General features: G+C 47.7%; 1 protein-coding gene across 2 annotated transcripts in view; it reads left to right on the forward strand.

Moving 5' to 3' along the window:
• The window catches only part of Cmtr1 (cap methyltransferase 1), a 46,373-nt gene that overhangs the window by 338 nt on the left and 22,641 nt on the right, over window positions 1-23,394 (forward strand). The window contains exons 2-9 of one of the 2 annotated variants that reach the window (XM_010638850.3): window positions 1,806-1,944; window positions 11,926-12,077; window positions 13,695-13,853; window positions 16,750-16,842; window positions 18,378-18,449; window positions 19,427-19,521; window positions 19,617-19,689; window positions 22,593-22,791. In XM_010638850.3, the coding sequence (XP_010637152.1) occupies window positions 1,812-1,944; window positions 11,926-12,077; window positions 13,695-13,853; window positions 16,750-16,842; window positions 18,378-18,449; window positions 19,427-19,521; window positions 19,617-19,689; window positions 22,593-22,791 (976 nt within the window). In that variant the 5' untranslated portion in view covers window positions 1,806-1,811. Of the gene's footprint in view, window positions 1-1,739; window positions 1,945-11,925; window positions 12,078-13,694; window positions 13,854-16,749; window positions 16,843-18,377; window positions 18,450-19,426; window positions 19,522-19,616; window positions 19,690-22,592; window positions 22,792-23,394 lie in introns of both variants that reach the window. The other variant, XM_010638848.3, reaches the window with a different exon arrangement.

Consider the following 23,394-nt stretch of genomic DNA (forward strand, 5'->3'; position numbering starts at 1 on the left):
CCACCTCGCCCCCGCAGCCTCCTGGAGCCGGAGCTGCGGCTGACACTCGTCTTGCGCACACGTTGGCGTGCTCAGCCTAATTTTCAGCGGCAACGAGCGGCCAGGGCATCCGGGAGCGCCTCTCTTTCGTGTGTGCGGAGGGATGGCTGTGCGAAACGCAGGCCTAGTGCGACGACCCCGCACGGGGTTCTGCGCCCTTCCGTGGGGACCCGGGCCTCCCCTTCACGAGGTTCTTAGCCAGAGCACATTCTTCTGGCATGTGTTGGTCACTGGAACTAGGCACTAGCTAGCTACGTCTTCCTTTTGGGCCTCCGTCTTTTCCTTTGGAAAATGAGAGGTTGGGTTAGGTGACTTATTAGGCCCACATCGAAGGTGGTGTGATTTAGGAGGGTCAGCACCTGCTTCCCCTTTCATAGCTGTTTTCTCTCCTTTATTTGCACACACCCAAACACAGTCCACATTGAGTTTTCCGTGCTTGTGGCTTTCTCCCAGAGTGGCTTGATTATCAGGGGAGCTCCTTTGCATTTGTTGTGGCTGGAAACAGGCTCTGTGATGGGCTTTCCTACATCTCACCCTGCAGGTTTTTGGGGGGAGATCCGAGACTGTGGTATAAAATGAACTCCATCAGTTCAAAGACTGCATCCTTAGGAAGGACGTGATTGTGCGGTGGGGTTGACTGGCTCCTCGAGCTCTAGAGCAGGGAAACGTTACCCAGGCTTTTGTGAGGCTTTGAGGACCCTTGGCACCTTTGACGTTCTTTGCTTCCTTTTTGTGGCTGCAGAGACCCATGCTGTAACCTTTCAGACACCTATGGATTGCAGCCCATGTGGTCACCCGCCTCCTTTGCACCTGTTTCTTGTTTTTGTTTTTGTCTATGTTCTCTAGCCGATCAGTTATGTATAAACCGTGCTGTATTCACTACTTGTCAGGTTCTCAATCATTCCATCCCATTTCCCCCCTCATACTTAGCTGTTGTAGATGTGGGTATGGACGGGGAAGCAACATGGTGCTTGTTGCTTGCGGCTTTCCATTGTATTTTGTGGAGATAGGTTCCTATTTCTTTTTCCTGTTGGTCCTGGGGATTGAATCCAGGACCTTCACACTCAGAGGGGCACACAGCCCCTCCCTTTTCTATTTCAATTTTGAGCCAGGGTCTAAGTTGCCCTGGCTGTGCTTGAACTTGTGATTCTCCTGCTTCAGCCTCGCACAGCGCAGGGATTACAGGCATGTGCTACCATATTTAGCTCTGTTCTTAAAAGTATTGTTTTTAGGGGCCAGGGATTTAGCTCTGGCAGCGTGCCTGCTTTGTAAGCGAAAGTTCCTGAGTTCGATCCCCAGTACTTGGGGGAAAAAAAAGTATTGTTTGTATACCTCAGTCTAATGATCTAGCTGTCTGCAGTCCTAATATCTTTCCCACTTTTCAACCCTAAGCCATCTATTGCTCTCATTCCTTATGGTAGGTAAACATTTCCAGTTTGTTCATATTTTCAAATATCATGCAATAAATCAAAACCTCATATTTGTATATTATGTAACTTCATACTTCTTGTAGCAGTAACCCAGAGGCTTCTGGATCTGTGGCTTCCATCTTTTTTAGTAAAGCTAGCAGCTGTTATTAAAAACCAGGGCCTGGCTAGCGGTCTTCCTAGACCACATTCTGAGGAGGAGCTGTTCAAGTGCTGGCACTGGAAGATACTTGGAATTGCCAAATCTCATCTCGTTGATGATTTATATTTTAGAACCCTTGCTGTGATCACAGTGGCTCAAAGCCAAGGGCAGCTGATTGTCTGGATTTATGGTTGCAGTTAACAATGAAGAGGAGGACAGACCCAGAATGCACTGCTCCCATCAAGAAGCAAAAAAAAAGAGTTGCAGAACTTGCGCTGAGCCTCAGCTCCACATCGGATGATGAGCCTCCCACCCCTGTCAGTCTTCCAGCGAAAGGTATGTTCGTATGTTCGTCTGTGTGGCCTGAGGCCCTTGGCCATCTGCTTATTTGAATCCCTGGTGCTTGTCCTACAGAGTGGGGAAACTTGTTTAAATAAAACATTGCTAAGCCGGGCGTGGTGGCGCATGCCTGTAATCCCAGTACTCAGGGAGGCTGAGGCAGGAGGGTCGCTGTGAGTTCGAGACCAGCCTGGGCTACATAGTGAGTTCCAGGTCAGACTCAACTACATAGTGAGACCCTGTCTCAAAAAACCAAAAAAACAAAACAAAACAAAACAAAAAAAAAAAAAAAAACAAAAAAAAAATTGCTATTTTTCCAGAATTGTCTTCGTTCTGTTGGCCCTTCAGTAGGTGGAACTCTTGCTGTCTTAAATTAGTGAAAGAAGTGGATAGCACTGAGCTCTGTGTTTTAATTGCTGTTAATGGTATGGGGCTCTTCTATAGAGGAGGGGCTCTTGGTGCAGCTGTCTGGCCTCGTTCTCAGATTTTTGCATGCCATGTTCTCAGTTCCTTCAGAAACACCCACTAGTAGGGGAGCATCACTGTGTTTGCTGTGTGTGTAAAGCTCAAAGGATTTCACTGGTTTGGTTGAAAATAGCATTTTACTGTGCCTGTTTTTTAGGGTTATAGACACAGTTTCCGCAGGTGCTGTCTGAGAAATTGTAAGTAGAAGTAGCTGTATTTGCACTGTGACTCGCCAACTGTGTTCATTTACAGGGGCTGCTGTAACAGCTTACCGCACGTTGGTCCCTTTAACAACAGAAATTCGTTGACTCACGGTTCTGGAGACTAGAAATCAGAGTGTCAGCAGGGCCATGAGGTCACTTGGAAGGCCCTTGGGAAGACCTTCGTGACCTTCTGTGATTGCTGGCAGTCTGGGGGATTCCTTGGCTTGGGGGGCAGCCTGACCCCAATCTGCTGTCACCTTCCCTCTGTATCTGTGTCCAGATCCCCCTCTAGTAAGGACACTACTCGTTGGATTAGGGCCCACCCTCATCTACTACCATATTGGCTCATCTTAACTCAGTTACATCTGAAAAGACCCCATTTTCGGATTAGGCCGCACTCACTGGCTCTAGGCGACATGATTTTGGAAGGAGGCTGTGTTCAACCCAGCACACCAGGCAGGCTTGCATTTGCACGCTCTGTGGCATCACTGGTAAACTGGAATGAAACTTGGTAACAGATTGGTGACCGAAAGGGTGCAAAGCTTCCTCTGAGTGTGGTAGGAAATACAGTTTATTCACAAGCAGGAGGCTCATTGCTGGGCAGTTACTCATCTCTTAGTGGGAAGCTGGCCAGAGAAAGGCTTGACAGGTGGTCCCGCTAATGGAGTATTTGGTGCAGCTGTGGTCAGGGCTGGACAAGCGGTGCTCTTAAAACCTGGTGTGTGGAGATGCCCGTGCCTTTAAAGTCGTGGTGGAGCCTGCTGTGGTGGCGCACGCGTGCTGGTCCTGCAGACTGAGGTGGGGGGACGGTTTAAGCCCTCGAGTTTGGGACTACCGTGGGCCACAAAGCGAGGCCCCGTCCAAAAGGAAAGAAGAGTCATGGTGGATTCCAGGGTGGGTGGAAAAGGTGCGGTTGGGGTGCCCAGATGGGAAAACGAGAATACCCTGGGTACATTGGTTTTATGGACTGTTAAGGAAAGGGGGTTTGGCCTCCTGCCTGGGAGTTGAGTAGCATCTCCTAGGGGAGAGTTCAGGATGCGGAGAGAAGCTCACAGGGGAAAAGGGGAAGTCTCTCTGCAGAAAGGGAGGCCTGGGCTTGGAGGGATCTAGTTCTAAGTGGAGTTTGGGGACAGTTGCTCTCCAGTAACATCTCTTGGGAGTAAGGAGAAAACAACTCCCAGGAAAAGGACAGTCAGTACGATGGTACCTTAGTTCACATACTTAATTCTTTCTGTGATTCTGGTCAAATTTGTTCCAGGATTCTGGTTACAGCTGAACTGCAAGTGTAGTATGTAGCACTGTATATAAAATTTAAGTATCGTTTAAGGAAACCAGTCTGATTTCCGTTTCAAGATTTTAAAAATGTGACTGTGAACTGAGATTGACCCTGCTCTTTGTATGCATAATACACATATTCCCTTTAATTTTACTGAATAGTTTTAGCCTTGTCTGGAAGGAGCACCCATGTGACTCCGGACTGACGGTTGCTGTCGTGTGCCTAGAACAGAAATTCAGAGGGGCCGGGTCTCTTGTGTATGTCTGATGGTGGGCCAGTGGGTCTCTTTCATTTGCAGAAAATGAGGCCGAGGCAGACCCGCATGGCTACACTTCTCTGGGTTGACTTTGTTTAGGAAGAGGCTACTCCACATTGAGGCAAAACTGCTGCCTGCGCCCCCTCCTTCCCTCCCTCCCAACTGTGGGGTAAATGCTCGCTAAATATTTACTGGAGAGAGTTGATAAATGGATAGTCTTCCACGAAGTTTAGGGTGCCTTACAAACCTTTTGTTTTGCCTATGACTCCTCCAGACTGCAGATCATTTTCTTATCTTAGCCTTTGTGCGTCTGTGTTCTGTGTGGGCTTCTAGGCAGGCCCTGGACAGTGTGCCTGGTTGTTTTTGCTGTCTTGCCGGAAACTTCGTGTCCCTGAGATGTAAACGCAACTCCTTACTGAAGTCATTGCAGCAAAGCAGGGGTGTTTCTGTTTGCTCTAACCGCTTCCATCTGCACATACAAATAAATAGGTGATTTGTGATTGAAAAATACTTTTTTACCAAGGACAGTTAGAAAAACAAAAAAACTATTTCTGCCTGGACCTTGCTTTTTCTTCCTCTGCTAGACCAATGTGCTGACTCATTAGTAGATGTAGTCAATCAGTTTGTTTATTTTACATTATTCACACAGTAGCTTTGTTGTGAGCAGTGACTTGACATTTGGCCAGAGTAAAGGGGAAAAATGCTGTTTCCCTAGGCGTTGTTACATCCTTTTCTTTTGAGTATTCTCAGGGATGTGGAAGACATTTCTGAGTGTAAATAAGCTCTTGAAAATCTGCTATCCGTAATCTTTTAAAGTAATGAGAAGCAGATGGAGGTTTTGGGGCGTGGGGGTCCTTTCTCATAGGGAAATTCCCCTCTCTCATTAGCCATGTGGGCTCCTGGCCGTCTTGTATCTTTGGAAGTTGCAGACCTCTTTCGCTAACACCACAGAAGAGTATCTTCCCTCCAGCAGGTCTAATTCCTTCCTAAGTAGGATGTTTGCCTTGAAATCATCGCTTTCCTGCCAGCCCAGATTCATGACCTTAATCAAAAACTTCCTTTATCGGTATCTGTTTAAATTGCTCTAATGAGTTACCATTTGTCTGGCATGAAGGAGAAATTGCGTTTTTAAACAGGAATGAGTGTGTTCCTAAGCAGTGGTTAGGCAGGATGTGATGTTTATTAACATTCATAATTTATTCTTTCATGCTGCTCACCTTGGCCATTAGTGGTTGGAGCCGCCCTCCTTATGTGTTGTCACTGTCATTTTTAATCTTGGTGTGTTTGCCCTGCTGTTCTATCACCATGTGAACAATTTTGCCAACAACTAGGAAATCTTTGGTTTGCCTGTTAAGTGAAATCTTCTTCAGAATGACTGGATAATGATTTCTATCAGGTGGAGAAGAAGTCTTAAATGAAAACCCTAAATATTGTTTTGGCTCTGTGGTAGATTGAAGAAGGGAACCCCAGGGAAGGTAAATGGGGCTGTCACCCAGCTTTGGCAAGTTCTTAATGAAACTAATGATTTTAATAGACTGACCTTATTACTCCTGTTAATTTATGTCCTCATTACAAAATTGTCTGCTCACTGTTTGCTAAATTCTTACTGGTCTCAGGACGCAAAACCTCCTCTTTAGTTCCTGTTGCAGTGTGACAGTTGTCTCCTCCTCATCTGAAAAGAGTGGCCCCAAAGGTCCAGGGGCAAAAATAAGTAGTGGCCCTGGCATTCTGTGGTCGTTAGGACTAACCTGTGGAACTTTCTCTTAAATCCTGGCAAGCTAGCAACTGGCTTCATATGTTAGGTGAATGAAAGAGAAATAAGGGTTGCTTGCTTCCCTGGCACCCTATTACCCAGTAGGGGATATTTTAGCTCCCATTACCCTCCTGCTTCAAACCTGGAAAGGGCAGCGTGCAGTGACTAATGACTCGGGAGGAAGAAAGGAGTGGAAAGATCTCTGTGTCACATTCTAGTGTCACGTTCTAGTGATGAAATTTTGCGTTGGAGTCACCACTGATTTGCCTATGAGCCTTACACCCAAATTTCATTCTTTCGTTTTTGCCCAAAGGTGTTAAGACAAAGGAAATTAAATCTCCCTCTCTGAGACCAAAAGCAGCAGGAACTCTTGTGCACCCAGGAATGGAATTCATGCCATTCTAGTACTCACTGTCGGATCCTGGAGCAAATCTTCACAGCTCGGCAGGTTTGAGACCTGGAGCTGGACAAGTGCACACTCTGCTTTGAGGCTGCCAGCTGCCCCTGGTATTGGCGATTGAACCCCAGAGCCTTTGCCCTGAGCTCCATCCCTGGCCCTCTTTTATTTTGAGATAGGATCTCACTACATTTTTCTGGTGGGGCTTAAACTTGTGTTCCTCCTGCCTCGGCCTGCCAGAGTCCTGAGATTACAGGTGTGACCCACTGTGCCTGGCTGGATACCAGGCTTTTAACCTTTTCCTAGGTTAAAAATGTGAATGTTCATTGGGTGAAAGGAATAGTGGTGCTTTTACATTGCGGCTTCTGTTTAGCCAGGAACCTGAGTCCCTGGGTGCCCAGAAGAATTTTAAGTGCCGTGCTGGAGCTGCCCACTTTCCTGGGACCACCTCTTCCTGTACCAAGCAGTACAGGTTGAAGGCATGGGAACTATTGAGAGGAGACAGCGTGCAGAGCACATGCACCTCTGTCCTTTAACTGGAGGGAAGAGGTGAGAGGCCTGGGGGTTGCCTTGAGCCATTCGGGAGGTCTTGCCCTCAGATCTGCTTCCTGATTTCTCTGAAAAGGCACCGGTCTTCCCAAGGCTAGAAATGGTAATTCTTCATAGTTTTATTTTTTACCCTAATTTTCAAGCTGATATATTTCTTTTTCACAAATGCAGAAAAGTGCAAAACAGAAAATGAGTATCACCTCGCCTCCTGGTTTCCATGGTTACTCATTGTTAACAGCCTGGGTCTTTCCTCCTGAGAAGCAGTCTCCTGCATTCTGTGACGTGGGCTGCAGTGGTTCATGTAAGCAAGGCAGCTCCTTGTTAAGGGAATGGACAGCACCTTCTCATGCAGGGACAGGTTTCCTGCCTCTGTGCGGGGACGTTCTCAACCATAGTTCTTTCTCACTAACTCATTAGAAGGCAGGAGTTTGATTTATTCTGATTTTTTTCCCCACACATGTTCGCTTGCTTTTTTTTTTTGCCCCAAATCTTACATTCTTAAAAAAATGCATATTGAGGACTGGAGTTGTGGCCCAGTGGTAGAGTTCTTGCCTAATGTGCAGGAGGCTCTGTGTTTGATCTCAAATACTGAAATGAAAAAGCATATTTACCGTATCTATTAGATTGCTAAGCTCTGTGATAGTTGTTACTTTTGCATATTATCTCTTGTGGTATATTGCAATGACTTTTTCTAGAACAGGTCCTGAGCCAAAGCAGTTGAGCTGTTATGCAGTATCAGCATTCCGTGGTCTAACATAGCATGTTTCAGCCTACCGGGGCCAAGATGGGGTTAAATCATAGCTCAAGGTGGGCCTAGTCCTCTGTTAGGGGGGGCAGTAGCTCTTTACATTTTGCGGGGAGGGAGGATTGAGATGGTGTCTTGCTCAGGCTGGCCTTGAACTTGCCATATAGTCCAAGCTGGCCTCAAACTCACAGCAGTCCTCTTGCCTAAACTTCCCACGTGGTGATCACATGTGTGTGCCATCATGATCAGCTTGATCCTTAAACTTTTTTTTTTTTGGTACCAGGGATTGAATTCGGGACTTTGTGTTTGCAGGGTAGGTGGTGGAACCACTGAGTAAAATCCCTGGCCCCAATCCTTAAACTTTTGAGGCCTGAACATCTTGTACTATTTTTATGAGGAAAAAAAATTCTTTTTTTTTTAGACCCGGGCCCAGGCTTTTGCACTGAGCTACATCCCCAGCCCATTTATGATTATTTTATTTTGAAGCTGGGTGCAGTGGTACAGTCCTGTAATCCTAGCACTCAGGAGGCTGAGGCAGGAGGATTGCTGTGAGTTTGAGGCCAGCCTGAACTACATAGTGAGATCCTGTCTCAGAAAAGCAAAAAAAAAAAAAAAAAAATTTTTTTTTTTTTGAAACAGAATCTTGTTAAGCTGCTAAGTTGCCTAGGCTGGCCTTGAACTTATGATCTTCCTGTTTCAGGCTCCCAGAGCAGTGGAATTAGAGGCCTGGCTATGTGAGGACTTTTTTTTTTCCAATTTTTATTTTTTATTAGTATATGCTATAGTACATAATAATCACATTCCTTGTGGGGAGTTGGTACACGTACTGAACATGTCTCAGTTCTTTATCTCCTTGCGCTTTTCACTCTGTCTCCTCTTTCCATCTCTTGATCCCCTTTCCTGTTGCAAACGATCTCCTGGGCTGGTAGCTCAGTGGTGCTGCACCTGCTTGGCAAGCTCAAGGTCCTGAGTTCAATTTCCGGTACCTCCCCCCAAAGATTTTCTTCCCATTTATTTTCTTTTATTTTGCTTTTTATTTATATTTTGGGTTTTTCAGAAAAATCACTTAAGCTTGTGTGTCTGATTTAACGCTTTTTAAGCTTGTGTGATTTATTTCATTTAACATTGTAGTCTCAGGGTACATCCATTTTTCTACAAATGACTCATTTATCATTCTTTATGACAGTAGTACTCCATTATGTGGAAATACCGCATTTTCTTTATCCATTCTTCTGTTCATAGACACACAGGCTGCTTCCAGGATTTAGCAGTTTTGAATTGTGCTGCCATAAACATGGGTGTGCATGTATCACTGAAATATGATGTCTTTTTAACTCCTTTTGGGAAGATGCCTAGAAGGGGACTAGCCGGATTGAATGGAATGTCTTGTTTTAGTGTTTTGAGGAATCTCCGTACTGATTCCCAGAGTGGTTGTCCTAGTTTCCATTCCCACCAGCAGTGTAGAGGGGTTTGTTAAGAGGAAATCTTAAGGAGCTGAATACCACAGTAGGTCTTTAGAAAGGTGGCACTTGGCTGACAGATCTTTAAAGCACCTATGAAAGGCACTTGCTTTCTGTTAAGTAGAAAGCACAGGCTAGCTGTTGGTGCTGTAGAGTTGACTGTGACAGTCCCTGCTCTCTGGGAGCAACCTTGTGCAGGCAGAGATACCTGGCTGGAAGGCAGTGCGCTGAGTGCTCTGCTGATGGTGCGCCTGCTGGTCCTCCTGGGCACAGTGGGGGAGCCTCGGGCAGGCTTTCTCCTGCTGTCAGTCCCCAGCAGTTAGTGTTCTAGCAGGGAGGTGGATGGATCTGTGCACTCAGGCTGCAGGGTGGGGCTGGAGGGACCGCCTTGGTACCGGAAGAGCTGTTCCACGGCTGCCCTCTGCACCTTTCTGTCCTGCTCCTGCAGCAGCCGGTTTGAATCATTGTCTTTTCTCAGTAGCTTCGCTTCTTCCCTTAAGGAATTGCACCAGATTGCGAATTCACTTTTTCTTCATATATATTTTAAATTTTAATAGTATATTTACATGGCTTATAATTTAAAAATATGAAAAGATAGCCCTTATACTAGCTTGTGATATAAAATTACAAATCAGATTTCGGTTCTTTCACTTGTTCCAAGTAATCATTTTGGTATTCTGTCTTCATGCTCCAGCCATTGCCTGTGCACAGAACCCTTTTAATTGGTTTTGTATATCTTTCCTTTCAAAGCTCAATCATAAAGCAATTTCAAAAATAAAAAATATCTATTATTTTTCCTCTTTACTACACAGGTGTCAAGATACCAGGCTCATATGGTACATATGGCTCTGCTATTTTATGATTTTAGTTTTTTTGTGTGTTGGGATCGAACTCAGGACCTCACACTTGCCAGGCAGGTGCTGTACTGTTGAGCTACATCCCAGGGCCTATGATTTTTTTTTTTTTTTTTTTTTTTCGGGGAGTACAGGGGATCGAACTCAGGTCTTTGTGCTTATGAGGCAGGCGGCAGAACCACTGAGCTAAATCCCCGGCTAATTATTTTTTTTTGAGACAGGATTTCTCTGTGTAGTCCAGGCGAACTCCCACATAGCCCATATTGGCCTTGAACTCTTAACCACCCCCTGTCTCAGCCTCCTGAGAGCTGGGATCACAAGTGTGAGCCATCATGCTTGGCTTCTTTTATGATTTTTTGATAGCGTGTTTTGGTGCTCTGATTCAATATCCCCACCATTTCCTGTTCTGCATTCCTGTTTTGCAATTTATACTATTTTCCATGTGGATACAATGCATTGTTGCCCAAACTTTTGAGATTGCCTGTTTCTAATTTCAGGTGGATTTGTTCAGGAAAGTCCCTGAATGAAATTATCCCGGGTTGCAGTTGCTGTCAGGTAATAGGTTGATAGAGCTACACGAGAGAGAGAGAAAGAGCTGGTCACAGCGACTGTCCAGACGGAGGAATATCTCACTTTGACATTGGGACAGGTGCCGACCTGTTCTGGCAGTGCCTAGATGCCCCCAAAGCCTCATCCTGTCATAGGTGGGGCTTTTTCAGATGTGGCTGGATCTAGAGTGTGTGACTCTGGTATTGATTCATGGCGCAGTCTAGGCCCAAGGGACTGGATTAAGGATGTGAGTGCTGCCTGCCCTAACTAGTCTGGACAAGATAAGGGGTAGAAAGACACTGTTAAGGTCCCTCCCTTGTTGCTTTTGCTGTCTTTGCCCACTGTGAACTGTTTCTTCTCCCTGATTCCCCTCTGCTGTGTACCGCTCTGCCTTGGAGCCAGCTGATTAGGGACCGAATCCTCTACTGACTGTGAGCTAAATGGACCTTTTCTTCCTTAACTTTAGGTGTCGGGTATTTATTTTGTCTCAGCAACAACAAAAGTAACTGAGACACTACCCCTTCTAAAGCTGCTCAGTTATTCTCACTAGCAGCCCTTTGACAGGTCATCGATAGTGAAGGTGACAGTTTTAAGTTACTCAGTGTGACTGCTCTGTCCTGGTGCTTACTGCATCTTTTCTGCTTCACATGGTGATTGTCTTAGAGTTCTACTAACATCCTTGTTCTTTTTTTTTTTTCCTTTCCCTTTCCCATGTTCTGTCCCTCCCCAGTTCTCTTTCCACTGTGTGTGTGTTTATTATTTTGGTTTTGAGACAGAACCTTGCTTTGTAATTTAGGCTAGCCTTCCACTCACTATATAGCCCATACTGGCCTTGATCTTGGCAGAGATCCTCCTGCCTCAGCCTCCCAAGTGCTGGGATTACAAATGTATTACCACGCCCACCTTCTCTTTCCTCTTAGTCTTCTTCCACTTCTTTCCTTTGAGCCCACTTTCTCTGGGGCTGCAGTGTAGACCACTATGTTACCTCTAAGTTTGAACGACTTTGAAAGCAAAGAGAACTAGCTAAAGGATTAAACAGTCAGAAGTGGGTACTCTGCTGATTGTATCATTGAAAATGCTTGGTGTCAGTGTTTGGAAATCACTTAAGTAATAAACAGTAGTGGCAGAAATAACAACGTAGCTTCTATAAATACACTTTGTGTTTGACAGTATACAGTAGTTTCAAAACATGATTTCATTTAATCTTTAAAAAACCCTGTGCAATAGTGGGCATTAGCAGCCCACTCTTTTGTGGGAGAAATTGAAAGGACAGAGAGCTCCCATTGTGTCAGGTGCTTTCTGAAACTTTCGGTGCCCAAGATTACAGAGTCAGGTGTAGGTAGAGAGTAGATTTGACCCCAAGTTGTTTAATGAACGTACGTGGGCAGCGCCTGTACGGAACACTCATTGACTCCTAGAGGCTCTTCTGTGCCAGGACCTCACCCACACGTTTCCCTCTCTTCCTTTCCAGTTTCTGTGACAAGCCTTAGTGAGTCTGACAGTGAGAATGAAGGGAAGCCACGCAGCTCTGACTCTTTCGACGATGCATTCAAAGCAGACTCGCTTGTGGAGGGGACGTCTTCTCGCTACTCCATGTATAACAGTGTCTCCCAGAAGCTCATGGTATGTCACCGCTCAGACCCGATTTCCATGGCTGCCCCCATGGAGTGAGAGAGGGCAGTCTGTATCGTGATGAGAAAAACAAGAGATAGGGCAGTGTTTCCTCTGTTTTCCAGCTCCTGAGATTTGGCGGCTCACCCTTAGGGATCCCCATTGATGGGTCACTTTGGTGAGCCTTCTGAATCTACTGCCCTAAACATGGCTGTGTCAGCGAGTAATCTCAAAACTAGCAGCTCACCTCCTTTTCACACTTAGGTGCCTAAAATAAAGGAGTAGGCTGGCCCGATTCTCTTTCCCAGTGTTCTCCCCACTGTTGTGTCAGCAGGGGCTGGACAGGAAGCCCTGGTGTGCTCATCAGAACTCAGTGTGTGAGCAGGGGTCAGCGAAGCTCTCAGCTTCCGTCTCCCTGCCCTCAGAAATGTCCCAGTGATGGCTTTGTTTCCTGTGGGACTTGTTTAAGACTGAGAACTGCTGCTGTGTGTGGTGGCGCACGCCTGTAATCCCAGCACTCAGGAGGCTGAGGCAGGAGGATCACTGTGAGTTCGAGACCAGCCTGGGCTACATAGTGAGTTCCAGGTCAGTCTCAACTACATAGTGAGACCCTGTCTCAAAAAAAACAAAGACTGAGAATTGCCAGTGCCGAAGTCACTGGTCAGAATTCTAGTTTGGGGACCACTGGATTCAGGGGCTCAGCCTCTTTGGCCTGGGGGAAGGGCTCCATCCAGCTTGAGCTGGCACAGCCCCTTCAGAGGGCACTGTCTCTTACTTGGATTGCACTTGTTTCATGAGATCAGAGTCTGGTTTGAGACTGGGTCTTTGCTCTTTGGAGTATCTGCGTGAGCTTAGGGTCACTCTACACTCCAGGTTGAGCTTATTGAAAGTTGTGACTTTTTTCCCCCTACTGGGAATTGAACCCAGGACTTTCTCACTGAGCTATATCCCCAGCTGTTTTTTTGGGTGGTGGGGGCAGGGTTTCACCAAGTCACTGAGTTTCCTCAGATTGGGCTTGAGCTTGTTATCTTCCTGCCTCAGTCTTCCAGAGCACTGGGATTACTGGCAGAGTAGTGACATCTAACATAGTGTTTCTGCCCTAGGATCTTACAGATACCCAAGTTTAATAGGAAGCAAAGTTTTCAGTTAATCTCTTGATTAAGTGGGTCCTGCAAGCCTCATTGTCCTCACATAGTGAAGCTGTTTGACTAGCTGAGGATAAGGTAGAAGTTACTGCTTGAAGCTGTTCCCTTTTAAATTACATTCTATCAGCTGTACTCTGGATCTGCTTTTCAGTTAATCAGACAAATTAGCTGGAAGGGTGAGTTGTGCAAATGTCCAACGAGATTCATTAAGTACTTCTGCTGCTTTTAATTACAGCTCCAGTATGTGGTCCCTTCTCATTTATTCAGCTTTTGATTGTCCCAGACTTTGACCCCCAGAGTAGACAGTCACTTGGGCCCACGATTACACTGCAGTTATTTATGCTCCTGCCTTCATTAGGCAAGGACACAAACTTAGGCCTTAGCCACCATCTGTATTTCTCAGACTTAGCGCTGTGTCTGGCAGGCGACAGGCTAAAGAAGTGTCTGTTGCACTAAATTAATTTTGCTCTCTTGTCTTTTTCAGGCCAAGATGGGCTTCAAGGAAGGGGAAGGATTGGGCAAATTCAGCCAGGGTCGGAAGGACATTGTTGAAGCCTCTAATCAGAAGGGTCGAAGAGGCCTGGGCTTGACTCTGCAGGGCTTTGATCAGGAGTTGAATGTGGACTGGCGAGATGAGCCAGAGGTAAGAACTGGTGCAGGGAGCTGGAAGCCACTTGTGCTTTTGGAAGTGTGGCTTTCCGAGACCCTGTAACACACTAGGACCCTAGGGACACAATCTGAGCAGGGTGCTGAGGTGGGTGGAGCGAGTTTCTTACAAGGAGGGCAATGAGGGTGTCCGAGTGGGAAACAGAAGGCTGGGGGTAGAGTGGGATATCAGTTTTTTCCTGCTGTTTTCTCTGTCTGCCTAAGACCAGTAGTGAAAGATATGGAAGGCAGTTTGGCTGTTGAGAGCACTTGAGGTATAGGCACAGTTCTGCACTGGATGAGAAACCTCAGGAGGCGGTGAGTGCCCTTGGCTGGGAGAATCCAAGCGGCCGATGAGCATCCACTGCCTGCAGTGGGGCTGACTGGATTGGGGCCTTCTGAGGTCCTTCCGTCCCACGAGTAAAGGCGTCCCAGGCCGCAAGCAGGTGCTGCTGCTGGCACCGTCTGGCTTCTCTGCTGGGGGTTTAGGTTATTTATCTGCCCGTTTATTGTCCAAAAAGGAGAGACTATTAACTGCCCCTTTTCATACCATAGATATGTTGAGATTTTATTTTTATTCACTTATGTATATCTTAACTTTATTTCACAAAGGAATTGATGTAGGTAATAATAAAAACACCTAAGAATAATGTTGCAGTATCCCCATTACAGAGTCAGGGCTACGGAAGGTAGAATACAAATATTAAGGCTTGTGCGTTGTTGCTGTAGCTGAATTTGAGATGTGGCTTGAACACCGGAAAATGGCTGTTATTTGTCTCCCCGGTGTTCCAGTTCGGGAGAAAAGTTTGCGTGATGAAAGCCTATTGAGGCTTTAGAGTGAGATTCTGACAATTTGGAGCTTGTGGGTCTGCGGTGGTCTTGCTGGCTGCTGTGGCTGTGAGGAGATGAGACCGGCAGAGGAGCAGATGAGACTGCAGAGTACCTGAGGACTTGGAATTTGTTGCTAGATATAGGCTTTTGCCTTGGAAATACTGTACTTAGTGCTTGCCTCGTCCTTGGCCATGTGAAGACAAGGATGCAGTGTCTTTCGGTGGGGCCGAATTTGCATGAACTTCGTTGAACCTAAATCTGAAGTTTGCTCATACAGTCCCTGTTTTTAATGGCAGTAGACCAGGCTAAGGCTGTCCCGGTTACCATTTACCATAATTCAGTTTTTCTCTTAAGGATGCCTGATGAGCAAGTGTTTTGGCTCCATGATCAGTTGGTAACCACTTTTCAGGGCATATGAGTCTGGGTGTCCTGAGGTGAGGGTGAGTGTCCACTCCTGGGGTTACTGCAGGGAGAGGGCTCTCTATGCACAGCCCAGGACTGTGGAGTTCGAGGTTCGACCTTCAAAGTTGACGTTGCAGGAAGCCTTAATGTGCAGACTTCCGTTGGGAGGCCGAGTGTATATGCAGTAGATAAAGTGTATATGCATTCCTTTTTTCTATAGTTTATAATTCACACTTATGCTTAAAGGTGATGGATTTAACCAGGAGAAACCATGATTTACTACCAGATTCATGGACAAAAGGCTTCAGTCATTTTTCCTTTCAACTTTCCTCAGTTGATGGCGGTTGGCCTGCCCTCTAGACCTTGCACTGTGGTACTGTTTTATGCCTTTCAGAGCATGCGGTATTACCTTTAATTACGTCGCCGCAGTTTGCAATGGTGACTCTCTTCTCCACACTTGGGAGGCAATCTGTGATGCTGCCGTGTAGGGAGACACCTGGTTAAGCTTTGTAACGCACGTCTCTCCAGCCCAGGGTACTTCGTCCTGGATATGCAGTAGAATCCCCTAGAACTTTAAAAACATGTACCCTCTCCCCATCTTGGTGCAGCAGAATCCTCACTCTGGAGGTGGGGCCCAGGCATCAGGACCTTTCTAACATGCAGCGAGCTTCTGTGTTTGCCTATCAGGGAAAGTAATGGAAAAATCTAGAGGAAGCAGTCATTGCAATCCCACTTTCTAGCCTGTTTGGGAATTGATGGAGGAGGAATACCGTTTAAGTTTCTGGGATAGTTTGAAAGGCGTCAGGAGGTAAGACTCAAGGACTTTAAATCTTCCTGATGTCCTTCCCTTTTTATAGACTTCCATGGTATGTGACAGCAACCTGCTTACTTCTGTGTCCTCATTCTTCTCATTTTAACCCTTTGGGCTAAGGATCGTCTTAGTTATTTTCTCGTTGCTGGGATAAAATATCCAACACCAACAAGTTAAAGGAGTAAAGGTTTATTTTTTAGCTCACAGTTTGTAGACGTTTCCGACTCTAGTTGGCTGGTTCTAAGGCAGGCGGTGTGTCAGAGGGACATGGCAGAGGAGAAACAGTGCATGGCAGGGTGGAGAAAAGCAGCGAGTGCTCAAGGCAAGAGGGATAAGTGTAGATATATACTCTTTATCCAGCTTCGGGCCATGCCACAGTGACCCACCTCCTCCCACCTGGCTTCACCTAGCATCATACCCAGCTGTACACCCATCAGTGGACTGGCCCAGTATCGCACATCCACATCCAGTCACCTCCCAAAAGGCCTGCTGTGAGGCTCTGGGGGAAACTAGGTAGAAGCTGTAATGGGATCTGTCTTGTTAACTCTACCTTCCAAGTGCTTAGCACATGTTAGCTATGCATCCAATAATATTAGAACGAACGGAAGAAGAGGTGAGGATCTGGACGTTCTTAAGGACTTGGAGCTGAATTGGAGCTGCCCTTTGGGAGTCGGATTTCAGAATTCTGGTTCTCACTTTCATGGCTGATCACTGCGCTTGGCTTCAGCAGAGTGGTTGGATGCTCCTCAGGCTGAGTTTCTCCGGGTTGTTTTGGGGGAGTCCTGGTGAGTTAGAGCAAAGATCCAAAGATTTGACTTACCTGATTGCCTTTCCTTTCTTTTATTTGTAGCCCAGTGCCTGTGAGCAGGTGTCATGGTTCCCAGAATGTACTACGGAAATTCCTGACACTCAGGAAATGAGTGATTGGATGGTTGTGGGAAAGGTAGGATTTCAGGAAAATGTGTCCCAACCTCTTGGTTTGCGGCTGACTATTTTCCTCCTTAATTGCAATGTGTAAATATACCTGCAGAATAAAAAAGTGTGGCCAGGCATGATGGTGCATGCCTGGAATCCCAGCAGCCTGGGAGGCTGAGGCAGGAGGATTGCCAAGTTCAAGCCCAGCCTGGGAAACTTAGTGATTCATTGAGATCCTGTCTCAAAAAAGGGCTGGGAATGTAGCTTGGTGTGAAGGCCCTGGGTTCAGTCCCTCATTTCTAAAAAGAAAAAAAGTGAATCGGATCATTCCAATAGGAATGAAGCTGTGTTGACAGAATGTCAAGAGCTTTACAAATATTTCCATTTGTCCAGTGCTGGGGAGATGTGGCAGGCAGGGTTTCCTTCATACTCATTTAACCTGCAAGACAGATGAGACATATCCTCTGTCCCTTCCTTGTGGATGCTTTTTGGAGTGGTTTGTTATGTGTCTGTCTATATGCTGGGCACAGTTCCAGGTAGATGGAAAGATACTGTCCATGTCCTCAGAATGTAAGGGGATTGTTACAGAGGGAACCTGTTTAACCTCATTCTGGAAAATGTATGACTAAAGTAGGTGGCTGCTAAAATGAGGGTCGTCTGAGGAGCTGCTCTCAGAGTAGAGCGGCTCGGGCAGTATCCACGGCCCTGTCTGCAAGGACAAAGCCGAGAGGCTGCTTGCCATTTTCACTCCCATTGTTCCGCAAGTGTCCGGCGGAGTTTCCCAGAGGGCTGTGACGTGTGGCATCCAACTGACTTAAAGGTGAAAGCAGGGGAGAGACTCTAGCCTTATTCTGTCTAGCCAGATATGGATGACAGTTACAAAACAGAACAGAACTACTCTCAGCAAATTTGATTTTCTTTTTGAAGTAGGGCTTTTGGACACAAATATTTATATTAACATAGCATATTGCTTTTTAAGCTGAAATATCAATAATATTTTAATTCTAATAAACAGTGCCTAACTCAGACACAAAAACTTTGGAGTCCTTTAGTGGGTTGTTTGCAGCACTGAGGATAGAACCCAGGGCCTTGCGCACTTGAGGTGGGTTCTCTGCCAGTCCCTGCAGTGACTTGTGAGGTGCATACAATGTGAGAGTGCAGCGCTTGGCACCATCGGTGTGGAGCTCGTCTCAGTCTGGGGCCGCCTTGATCCTCATGAAGGGCTTCGGTTTTCTCTAGTGCCCCTTGCTGTCTTACGGAGGGAGCTTCCTGGTTGAAGGCCAGGGCCTCCCGAGCTCCAGGCGCAGGCTGCTTGTGTCTCCTCCCTGTCTGCTTGTCCCAGCCGTAGCTCCCCGAGGCTGGTGTCCACATGGTGTGCTCCTCAGCGATCCCCAGGGCCCCTTCGTCTCCGAGCCATGTGGAGTACAGCTGGAGAATTAGGGACTGAGACTTCTTGGGAAGGGTTCCAGCGCCCTCCTCCTCTGCTCACTCGGAACCCTGATCTCTCCAGTCATCCCGTCCCAAGCACTCTCAGTCATTATTTATGGTTTCTTCTTCCTTTAGAGAAAGATGGCTGTTGAAGATGAGACACAGTTCTGTGGGGTGGAGCTGCTGCACAGCATGCTGCAGTGCAAGGTGAGGCCTGCTGGGCCCTTCCACTCTTCTCTGCTGTCGGCTGTGGGGGTGCCGACGCCAGGCTGTGTCCTGACGACGCCTGTGAGGCATCCTTTCCCCTGGTGACTGCCTCGCTGTGAAGTGTTGTGTTGTCCCTTAGTCTCAGTAATCAGTTTATTGCAATCCTCAGGGAGCCTGGTGTATTTTTACCATCACATGAACCTGCATTCAAACCCTAGGTTTATCTGCAGCTGTTTTGCTGTATGACCTTGGGCCAGGTGCCTCAGCTTCTCTGAGTTTTAGTTTCCTCATCCACAAAGTGGGGAGAAAATACTTCACTGAATGCTCTGGGAGTTAAATGAAATAGTGGGTGTGTAGCACTGGTAAGTGTGGCCTTCCTGGGACACTTCTTGGCCTGACTGAGGGTCAGGAAACTTGTGCATGGGGCAGAATGAGCTAGGGAAACTGGGGAGGAAATGGATGGAGAAATGAGGCTTCATACCAGCCTTGCGGAGCTTATTTTTTGGCAGATGTGTGAATATCTAAAAGGTGACCAGGGCTCAGGGGAAGTGAGGAAACGGGAGGGGGATGAGGGCCCTCAGGTGTGTGGGAGGAGCCACAGAAAAGCCCAGCCTTGGCTCGTGACCTCTCCCAGGCATGCCCTGTCAGATGAGCCTGAGCGTCAGAGCTTGGGTTTCCAGCCAGTTGCTGCTGGTCTGGGAAGTGATTTGCTGTGAGGATTAGCGATACCAAGAGGCAGCTTCGTGTGCAGCAGCAGGCGCCTCTCTTTGGTCTTTTACCACTTTACAGGTGAGGGTGGCGAAGGTCACAGTGATTGAGCAGCTTGTCCTGGGTTGCACAGGTCATTTTAGAGCTTAGTGGAGCAGGAGCCCAGCTTCTGGAGGGCTGTGAGTTGGGCACTGCCCGCGATGAAGACCCCTGGCCTGTCCAGAGGGGCCGGGACGATGTTCACCTGGGCTTCTGATCTCTTTGAGCAGAGCGTGTTTGATGTCCTCGATGGGGAGGAGATGCGGCGAGCTCGGACCCGGGCCAATCCCTATGAGATGATCCGAGGAGTCTTCTTCCTCAACAGGTCTGCTGCCCCCCCACGCACCACGCCTCTCTGTGAACCTCAGCTCTCTGTACACCTGGAACTGAGTCGCGCTTCTCTGTCTTGCTTTGTTGCAGGGCAGCAATGAAGATGGCTAACATGGATTTTGTGTTTGATCGCATGTTCACAAATCCCCGGGACTCTGATGGGGTGAGGATTCGTGGGGTGAGGGGCTGAAGCTTCAGTGGCTCCGAGGTGGCCATTTGCTCAGTGCAAGGAGCGAGCCCTGCACTGTGGTCCAGAGGTGTTCTGCTTTCAGCTCCCCAGAGTCCCACAGTGCTGCTGTGGTCCCAGGAGTGGCCAACAGGCCAAAGATCCACTCCAGCTCTGAGACCTGTGATTTCCAAGGTGCTGCTTTCCCTTTCTGTCTCTCTGAACAAGCTTTGTTCGAGATTATAAATACGAGGTTTTGGCCTTTCTGAGGAAGTGGGGGAGCGAAATGATTTTCTTCTCTGCTACATCTCATTCCTCTGAACTCCGACACTCCATAATGACAGGGAAAGAAAGAAAAAGGAAACTTCATTGAATTTCCTTCCGGCTTTGAAAGCATTTTTATCCAGGCCTGGAAAGTTAGTTTTCTTTGACAGTGAAAGGGCCAGGAGCCAGATGCCCCCAACCTCTTTCTGCTTCACTCACCCTCATGCGATAGGCCCCCAGTTTCCCACAGGCTAAAGAAACTTCTTTCCACGTTCTTTACTGTTTCAGCTCCCCGTGCTGAACCGCTGCCTCTGTGCTGGCACAGCCGCATGCCGGCCCCTCCTTTGCTCATTTTTCCTTCCCAGGGCTCCCTCCCCATTTTCTAGGATCAGCGGGCAGCACAAAAGGGCTCTTGGAATTAGCATCTTGAGAAAATGAGGTTGATATAATGTTGATTTAATTTTCTGAGCTCCCAATGATTTCCTTTAAACCCCTGCCTGGCAGAGGAGCCTGTTAAGCTGATGGGAAGTCACAGCATCGTTTTGGGCTTTGGAACGTAAACGCCTCCAGCAGCTGGTATCTGGTTATTGTCTTCTGCTGTCATGAAAATGAAGTAGGCACCAGGACTGTACCATTCAGGTCGAGGGTGGGGATGTTAGTTACTGGGGAAGAGTGGCCGTGTTTCTGGCGCCCCAGGCAGCTTCTTGACCTGAATTGATTGTTAGTGGCCACAGAGAATCACCCTTTCAGAGGTGTTTCTCTGCACTTCACTATAAAAAGTGATTTCTCCCAAGCCCCCAGTGTTTTCTTCTCTCTTTTCATCTCTGTTTTCCCCTGAGGACTGGAGTGACAGCCAAGCTCAGCAGGCCTGGTGTTTTTTCCAAGCCAGCAGAGACTCCAGAGCAGCTCCCAGCAGACGTGGGAAGGCTGGCACCAGGCTCGCTGGGTCTCAGATCAGACTGAGAGACAGAGAACTTGAAGTGGAGGGGCACATGGACAGGGTGGGCGGTGGGGTGTTCTGGGGTTCTTTAAAGGGGTCTCTGGTGCTGCGCGCTATGGTAAAGGAGGAAGAGACTGGGGTAGAGAAAAAAAATTATATGCAAGAATTGGAAGAAACAAGGAGGAAGGGGAATTTAGATCTGTGGGGCTGTCACATTGAGGGATTTGTGTGCCTGGGGAGTTGTGAAGAAAACATTGTGAAATACTGTAACAGAAGACAAACTGAATGTCCATTTTTGGGTTTCAGTCCTGTTACTGAGGGAATTAGTATTTACAGGCATAGGAAAGAAAAAAATAGGGAAAAGAGTTTCGAGTCTGAGGCGGTTGTTCTAGTTGCATATAATACGGTTGTTGAGTACTTTACAGTTGAGAAAGATCTTTGCTCTAGGATGCCTTAATCCTACAAGAGCCTTGAGCAGTACCCATTTAGTCCCGATCCACAGCTAAGGAAGCTTGAGCGACTAGTTGAAGTTGTGTGCCTGCCAGAGACCACACAGCCAGCGCATGGTAGAGCCAAGCATTCCACTCGTCCCTTCTGTAACAGACTCTTGGCCATGGCTCGTGGGCCATAGGTCCGGAACTCAACAGCACAAAATCATACCTAGATCACCTTACAGACAGGGAGATGCCCCCATTAATTCACCTGCCTGTCCCTAGACTGCCTTTAGCCCTGAGCAGCCAGAGCCAGGCCGTCGCCCTCAGTGTGAGGGGTGTTGTTTCCCATCTTCACAGTGTGTGCAAGGCTAAGTGTGTGACCGCCACCTCATCACTGTGATGACTGGGGAGTGCTGCCTGATGTTCCTGGTAAATGCCATTAGGTCTTTATAATCCAAAAATAAGAAGAAGTAATGGCTCAGGAACAAAGAGCTGGGGTGGAGTAGTGAGGGAGCAGGGAAAGAGCTGGTATGTTCCAGCATGCCTCAGGCAGGCTCATCACAGGGTGATGAAGGTTATTTTTAGCTGAAGTCACTTTCTCAGGAAACGTTTCTGCTGTTTTGATAAAGCTAGATAGCTATCGTCAGAGGCAAGGACCCTGCAGAACATTAATAGTCTCTCGTAGCTTTCTCCTGAAGCTTTCTGCTCATGGTTTAGCAGTGGTAGAACTCTGTATGCCCAGCCTATGGAGGCTAAAGTCCCTAGTCCTTCCTGAGGAACGTTTGTCATGGCCCCGAGCCAACTGTAGTCCTGCGTGCTCACCCACTCCTATCGTCACCATGCCCCTAGCCCGTCCTCTCCGCTGTGGAGGGTATACAGCTAGTTCTGGTTCAGCATCAGTTTGGGGTTAGGAGATAGAGCTACTTGAGGGGCCCAGAGTGAAATCAAATCAAAATTCAAATGATTCTTTTGGTGGATTCATTCCTGTGGTAGGCGAGGGTGCTGATGGTTGTTCCTGCACCCAAGCGTCTCCTTTGTGTGCCCAGCTAGCACCAGGCAGAGACACGAGTGGAAGGAAGGGAGGGCGAAACAGCCGGGCAGCTCCTGAGGGCGGTGGTCACAGAGGGTCATGTTCTGGGTGTTGTGGCCCTGGCGGGAGCTCTGGGCTGTGCCTACAGAAAGGCTTGCTTAGCTCCCTTGTGTTCTCCTGTCCCTCATCGAGCCATCTTCCCTGTCCTCCGGTCCTCCACTTGCTCTTGCAGTTGCCCCTGGTGAAAGACCGGAGCGCTGAGCTTTTGTACTTTGCTGACGTGTGCTCGGGCCCTGGCGGCTTCTCCGAGTATGTGCTGTGGAGGAAGAAATGGCACGCGAAGGGGTTTGGGATGACTCTGAAGGGCCCCAATGACTTCAAGCTGGAGGACTTCTACTCGGCCTCCAGTGAGCTCTTCGAGCCGTACTATGGTAGGGACCTGGGCAGGGAGGGTGCTAGGAGCTGTGGCACAGCCTTAGGTCGTGTAGCCTGGGGCTCATGGTCCCTGTCCTCAGGATCTTGGTTCCCCCGACCAGAGGTGGCGAATTGTTCAGAGTGTTCAGTGATAGGAACGGCCTGCTGGGACGTATATGCCCTAGGTTGGCCACCACTGCTCTGGACTGTCCCTTTTGACTTCAGGCCTGTAGCCACACGTGAAACACTTGGCTAGGTAAACTCTCTTCAAAGCCCTATTAATTCTCCTTGCTGGAGCGCTCTTTCCTGTGACAGAAGATAGTGAAACTGCCCGGTCTCCAGCTTAGAGCTGGCAGGGCTATTACAGGCCAACTGCACCCATATGTAGCCCTGTGTGCCCAGTGAGTAATGTGCGGGGAGGCAGATAGCCGAGCTGCCCCACAGTGGCCCCTCTGCCCCGTCTCATTCTTGTGATCTGGTAGCAAATGCTAAGTCCTTTCTTAAGGGTGCATAGTAGAAAGTTGGGCCAGGGACTTAGCTCAGTGGTTTTGCCACCTGCCTCACAAGTACACGGTCCTGAGTTTGATCCCCGGTACCAAAAAAAAAAAAAAAAAAGAAAT

The sequence above is a fragment of the Fukomys damarensis genome, unplaced genomic scaffold (genome assembly GCF_012274545.1).
Source record: "Fukomys damarensis isolate Sample0158 unplaced genomic scaffold, DMR_v1.0_HiC HiC_scaffold_20, whole genome shotgun sequence".
In the NCBI taxonomy this organism is placed as follows: domain Eukaryota; kingdom Metazoa; phylum Chordata; class Mammalia; order Rodentia; family Bathyergidae; genus Fukomys; species Fukomys damarensis.